Source organism: Antrostomus carolinensis, unplaced genomic scaffold, assembly GCF_000700745.2.
Source record: "Antrostomus carolinensis isolate BGI_N321 unplaced genomic scaffold, ASM70074v2 scaffold32275, whole genome shotgun sequence".
In the NCBI taxonomy this organism is placed as follows: domain Eukaryota; kingdom Metazoa; phylum Chordata; class Aves; order Caprimulgiformes; family Caprimulgidae; genus Antrostomus; species Antrostomus carolinensis.
The window spans coordinates 45,932-51,998 of NW_010317670.1; the positions used below are offsets into that span (position 1 = coordinate 45,932).

Genomic DNA, 6,067 nt, shown 5'->3' on the forward strand with positions numbered 1-6,067 from the left:
TTGCTCTGCTGTGTGGGCTCTGAAAAGCCTAATTCTTGGAACATCTGAAAGATGTGGGGTTCCTGAGTGCTTACTTTTTCAAGCTAGTCTTACAAATCGTGTGTGGAAGAAGGAGGAAAATGATAATGGTTTCGCTGTATTAAGCTCTCCAGCCTGGCAGGTCTTGGTTGAGCTCATGACTTTGTACAGATTATGCCACCCAACCATCAGAGCTCAGCAGATGAGTTTGATCCAAACCAGACCTTGTATTGCACCAGTCAGCCCAGTTCTGATGCCCATCCTGCCCATCGCACTGGCTGCAGAGTGAATTGAGCCCCCGCCTGCTTGCCAAGGCAGGGCACGATGTTTATTGATAGGGAGGGGGAAGTGAGGAAACCAGGAAATGTGTGCAGGGCAAAGGGGTGATTGAATTCCCAGGATGGTGAATTCCCTTTGAGGGTGATCTGGGCTCCATGTGGAAGCTGGTGTGTGGTTCCAGCTGTGGTAGTAATGCTGGGGTGCAATTTGAAATCCTGAGTTCAGTCCCCAAAGGACCACTCTGCCTCACTCATAACATTACACCCTTGTACCCAGGATCCTTCATGGTCAGAGGCTCTTTCCACAGTAACTGGGCAGTAAGAAGCAAACCTGACCACAACTCCCACCTCCTTGGACCCCTGGGAACACAGGACCAGACAGGGAAGGCTCAGAAACCTTGTATTACAAAAATAAAAGAGCGCATGGCGGTGTCACGCGTGAAGCCACCGTGCCAGGCTCCAGCGCAGAACGTACCAATCAAAGGCAAATGTAAAAAAGACAGACACTGTTAAACAGTCGCAGGGCAACATCCGTAAGGCTGAACAATCCCAGCTGAACTGAGCTGATGTAAACCAAGGACCCTCCTTCTTCAGAGCCCCAGCAAGGCAGGATTGGTGTGGCAGGAGCTGGGAGCTCTGCTGTGACTTACAGGTTGGGGTTAAGCCCCCAGATCATCTTTTCCATAGTGGCAGGGCTGAAATGTATGAACAGGGCTGGGCTTCCCATGGGGGCAAGTGCTTCTGGTCTGATCTCATCAGTGAGAGGGACCTGCAGAGAAAGGGCTTCAGGTCTGGGGGATATACCCCGGTCACCTCTGCCCTGTCTTTCTGGCCTGGAGGACCCCTCTAAGCATCTTCCAAAGAGTGCTGGGCTGCCACCCATCCCTCGCTGCCCACAGGCCCTTGGGTCCCTGTTGCTTTACATCAGCTCAGTTAGCCCCCAGCTCAGCGCTGCTCCGTGCCGTCTCTGCTGGGCTCCAGGGAAGGGTGAGCTGGCCCTGCTCACGATGACTTGGTCCCGCTCTCCACCTCCTTGTGCACCCACAGCTCCTTGTGCTGCTTGCGCCCGAAGCCCTCACCCATCCCTCGCTGCCCACAGGCCCTTGGGTCCCTGTTGCTTTACATCAGCTCAGTTAGCCCCCAGCTCAGCGCTGCTCCGTGCCGTCTCTGCTGGGCTCCAGGGAAGGGTGAGCTGGCCCTGCTCACGATGACTTGGTCCCGCTCTCCACCTCCTTGTGCACCCACAGCTCCTTGTGCTGCTTGCGCCCGAAGCCCTCGTCGTAGTTGCCTTTGCTCTTGAAGAGCTGCTGGAAGTGGGGCTTGCAGTAGAATTCCCCGTGGAGCGCTGCGTAGCTGCCCAGGCTGGGGAGGGGAGGGCAGGGTTAGCTGGGCATGGGGACGTGGCTGCAGACTGGGGGAGAGCGTTTGAGACTTGGGGACACTGGGATTAGGGAGGAAGGAGGAGGGGACCATGCAGGAGAGGACAGTTAGAAAGGGCCAACTGCTTGCTCTAGCCAGCTCGGGATGTTGGGGGCTGCTGTGAGCAGTGTTAGAGGTCTGTAAAGAGGAAAGTCCCCCAAGGCAGCTCAACTCTGCATCATCTAGGAGGAAGCTCTGGCTCAGCTCCATGTTACTGTGGGGCTCTCACTGCTCTCAAGGGGAAATCTTATTCCCTACCAGATGGCATTTAGGTGAGACTTGAACCTAGGTGGGTAGATCCACCCTTTTTGTGCTGTAATGTGTGGGCTGGGGGTCTTAGCTACCCCACAAGAGGAGGAAGGGCTGTGATGGGTTGGGTGGGTGCACTCTTTGGACGGGCCCCCCAATCCAGGCTGGGCAGAGCACAGTGACACCCACCACCTCGCTGTCAGGAAGCACCACAACAGCCTCCTAGGATCCCAGAATTGCCCAGATTGGAAAAGCCCTTTAAGCTCATGGAGTCCCATCATGAACCCAACACTGACCAGTCCCCAACTAACCCATGTCCCTCAGCACTATGTCTACACGACTCTTCAATCCCTCCAGGGATGGGGACTCCACCACTGCCCTGGGCAACCCCTTCCAATGCCTCAGAACCCTTTCAGCAAATAAATTCTTCCTCCCATCCAATCTCAACTGCCCTTGGTGCAACTTGAGGCCATTTCCTCTTGTCCTGTCACTTGTTCCTTGGTTGAACAGACCCACCCCCACCTCTCTCCACCCTCCTTTCAGGGAGAGAGCCAGAAGGTCTCCCCTCAGCCTCCTTTTCTCCCAGCCCAGCTCACCTGAGCTTGGTGTGGCAGTGCTTGCAGCAGAAGCAGGCATTATGGAAGACGAATTTATCCGCCACCAGCCGCTCCATGGGATAGACGGTTTTCTGGCAGGCAGTGCACATCTCCTTCACTTGTGCCTTCAGGCTGAAGGACTGGGCAAGGGGAGACCAAAGGGAGAGAGGGTGAGGAAGGGGTTTGGGAGATCCTGTGCCTGGCTCCCACCACAGCCCTCATCTCTAACATCCATGCTGCCGTTCGCTGCGGCGTTGGGTGGTGTGAAGCAGCCCCATCTCCCCTCACCCTCCATGTGCTCCTGGGCTGTATTGGTGCTTGGACCTTACGCTTTCAGTCCTTCCCCCCTTGCTGTGAAGCAGTAGGATGTGGTGAAATGGCAGGTACCTTGGAGCGCTGCACCGTGCTGCCTCCTGAGTTGTTCTTGGCCTCCTAAGAAGAAGAGAAATCAAAATGAGAGCCCTGAACCGACAAGCCTGGCACTGAGTTGTGCTTCAGGAGGAGCAGCAGAGGATGGGTACAGGCTGCAGGACCTTGGGACACATCTGCCTGTCTTGGGCACGCAGTGACTGTCTCTGAACTCACTTGCCCAGAGGCCATGACCTCGTATGAGAGTTACTTCCTGCGCTGTCGTGCTTTTCCCAAAGAGGGAAGAAGGAAGAGAGGAAAATAGAAAAAGAGGAAAAACCATTTAGATATTGTAGAGAAGGAACCAGGTTGTGGGACCTGCCCAGGGCAGCTCTCGTCCAGCACCGCTCGCTCAGGCCTCTGTCTCAGACATAGCAGCGTGTTGTGGCTTCGTTTCTTCCATGGCCAAGGTACAGGTGACCTCTTTTGTGCTGCTAGCACCCAAGCTACCAGAGATCCAGGACATGTCACAGCGCAGGCATTGCAGAGCACAACCCCAGGGTGACAACTGTCCTTGCTCGCAGCAACCATTGATGAGTAGCTGTCACTGTTTGCAGGTGACAGATGTCTTAGACCACCGAGGGCTGGCAGAGAAGCTCTGCTTCCACGTCCCTGGGGGAGAGATTTGGCATGTGGTGGGCAGAGAGGGGGAAAGGGCTTTGCCAGGCTGCTGCAGCACAAGCCCCTGGCAAGACTCCCACTGTGAGCTGCGCTGGCACATTGTCACCTGCTGCCTTCTGAATCTACTGAGCAGCTCTTGCTTTGAGGCGTGATGCTGCTTATGCTCCTTCGAGCCAACACTTACCCTACAGGGCTAATTACCCCACTGGAGAGTGCTAATTAACCCTTCTCTTGCTAAAGGTGCACAGGGCTTTAGCAATGCTGCCAGTGTGGGTCTTTGCCTGCCGGTCCCCCCAGGGCACAACTGGGGTGCCCCTCTCTCATGGACCAGGTTGTGCTGGTTGCTCCTCCGTTGATGTTTTGCTTCTCAGTTCCTCTGCTCATCCTGTCACCAGCCCGTCGCGCTGCTGAGGAAACTCCTGCACCGTGAGATTGAAAAGGCTTTTTGAGTTCCCCCAGGCTCTGTGTATGTGTGTGTGTGTGTGTGTGTGAGGGCAGGAGGGCAGCGGGGCACAGTCCGAGTTGAAGACGTGCTCCATGAAGTTCTGCAGCTTGGTGGGGACAGAGGTTACTCAGACCCTGCAGCTGTGGGAGGAGTAACAAGGCAGAGAGATCCAACACTGAGGTGCCCTCTGCACCCAGGATTTTAGAGCAGGGTCTCTGTGCCTACTCTCCCATCTGCAGCTGCAACAACTCCATCTCCTCCCAAATCACCTCCTGCTCTTTCCCCTCGCTTGCCCCACAGCACCTTCCCCAAGCTGGCTGTTTGCACAGGCACCTACTGGGTCCCAGTCATGTATTTCAGCCTTTGCACTGATGAAATTGCTCCCTTCTTCCAAACAGTCGGGATCAAAGGGGTAAGCACACTTTCAGCAAGGTGGGTCAGCCAGGACCACTCTACAACAGCCTGGCTCACCCTCTGCACTGTGTGTTCCCAAAGTTGCAGCAGTGTGACCCCAGAACGTCACCCCGCTGCCTCCTTGTCCTTCCTCTTGCTGGTGGTTTGGCTCTGCTTGGCCAGTACTGCCCCTTCTCTCTGCCCCCAGGCTGATCTTCCATCCCAGTTCCTCCTGCTTTGTCTTTCCCCATCATTTCTCCTTTGTATTTTTGGAAACAGTTTGTCTAACAGACGCACAGGAAACTCTCACTTTGCTGAGCTGCCTCTTCAGACATTTCCCAGCTGCTCTCATTGACTGAGGTCAGGGACGTGATTTTCTTCTCACTCCCACAAGGCTGGAAGAGTTAAGCCAAAGTCAACAGAGGGACATGGGCAGTGAGGAGACTCAGACCGTGTAAAACCAGTTGCATCCCTCGGCACTGGTAAAACAACCACAGATGCTCTCCTGGGTGTGAGGATTTAATATGCTGGTTCCAGGCTCAGCTGAGCAGAGCTGAGGAAAACGCTGCCTCTTTGGAACTGGAATACATCCGTTCCCAAAGCTACAGGCAATCCACCGTTGCTCGTCACTTCTCGGCAGCCTTCTGGCTCCGATCCGGCACACTATCTATTTCATATCTGATATATCCTCCCTCGGGGAAGGGCCATATCCTGTCCCAGCAGGAGATGTTCTTGAACCTTTATGTTTTTCCATCTCCAATCCTAAGCAGCTCGCATGCTCTCAATTGTGATCACAGAAAGCCATGGAAACACAAACAAACAAACGGCGACTCGAGAGGAGAGCGGGGTGAGCAGCTCTGTATGGACCAGAGCCTGGACACTGGCGTTGCAATGTGCTCAGCAAACAGCACCTTCTGCTGGAACATTCCTGTCCCCAGTTTTGTTTTTTGAGTAGCAGTGATTGTGCCTTTGATCACTCTAAAATGTCTAGAATATGGCTTCTATACACAACCCTCTATCCCTGAGAACCAAAACCCCAGATGAAATTCCCATACAAACTGCAGGGGATGCTACGTACGTGAGTTGGGGGTGGGCTGGCGGGTCCTGTGGCCTGGAACATGGTTCCTTCCCCTCCTCTGTCTATTTAATCCTGAGCTTGAAGTTTGTGGGATGATGTTCCCTGGGGAGATGTCGAAGACAGACCTCTTGCAACACCTGGAAAGGAAATGTCAACAGGAGGGTGGTTGGTTTCATCACTCCAAACCCACCAGCTGCGCAGCTCTGCCAGAGCTGGTGTGTGACAGCAGCGTACTCAAAGCTTCCTCTGTGGGGTCAGTGCAGCCTCTTTGGTCTGGGGATTTCTAGAGGGTTCCAAGAGATATAGATACACCAGATTGGGCTGGCAGACAGGAGATGCAGGTCTGGAATACTGCTCAGTTTTAGGAAGCTGGCAGATGATCTGGGGCACCAAGCTAGAGCTTATAGCTCTAGTAATAGAATCATTGAATCACAGACTGGTTTGGGTTGGAAGGGACCTTAAAGCTCATCCAGTTCCAACCCCCCCCTGCCATCAGCAGGGACACCTTCCACTAGACCAGGTTGCTCAAAGCCTCATCCAACCTGGCCTTGAACACTTCCAG

At 54.4% G+C, this 6,067-nt stretch overlaps 1 protein-coding gene across 1 annotated transcript; it reads right to left on the reverse strand.

Annotated features, from left to right (window-relative positions):
- Nucleotides 1–1,398: 1,398 nt before the first annotated feature.
- LIMD2 (LIM domain containing 2) lies at nucleotides 1,399–5,644 on the reverse strand. Its single transcript, XM_010168666.1, has 4 exons — nucleotides 5,506–5,644; nucleotides 2,948–2,992; nucleotides 2,561–2,700; nucleotides 1,399–1,658 (listed from the first exon to the last, which is right to left on the reverse strand). Exons 1-4 carry the CDS (start codon nucleotides 5,545–5,547, stop codon nucleotides 1,499–1,501), a joined length of 387 nt encoding a protein of 128 aa, XP_010166968.1. The 5' UTR covers nucleotides 5,548–5,644; the 3' UTR covers nucleotides 1,399–1,498.
- Nucleotides 5,645–6,067: the final 423 nt, after the last annotated feature.

Coding starts and splice junctions, on each gene's coding strand:
- LIMD2 (XM_010168666.1), bottom strand. CDS start 5,547: ATGTTCCAGGCCACAGGACCCGCCAGCCCACCCCCAACTCAC. Junction 2,993..5,505: donor CCAGCCCACCCCCAACTCAC/GTACGTAGCATC, acceptor TCTTCTTCTTAG/GAGGCCAAGAACAACTCAGG. Junction 1,659..2,560: donor CACTGCCACACCAAGCTCAG/GTGAGCTGGGCT, acceptor TCCCCTCCCCAG/CCTGGGCAGCTACGCAGCGC.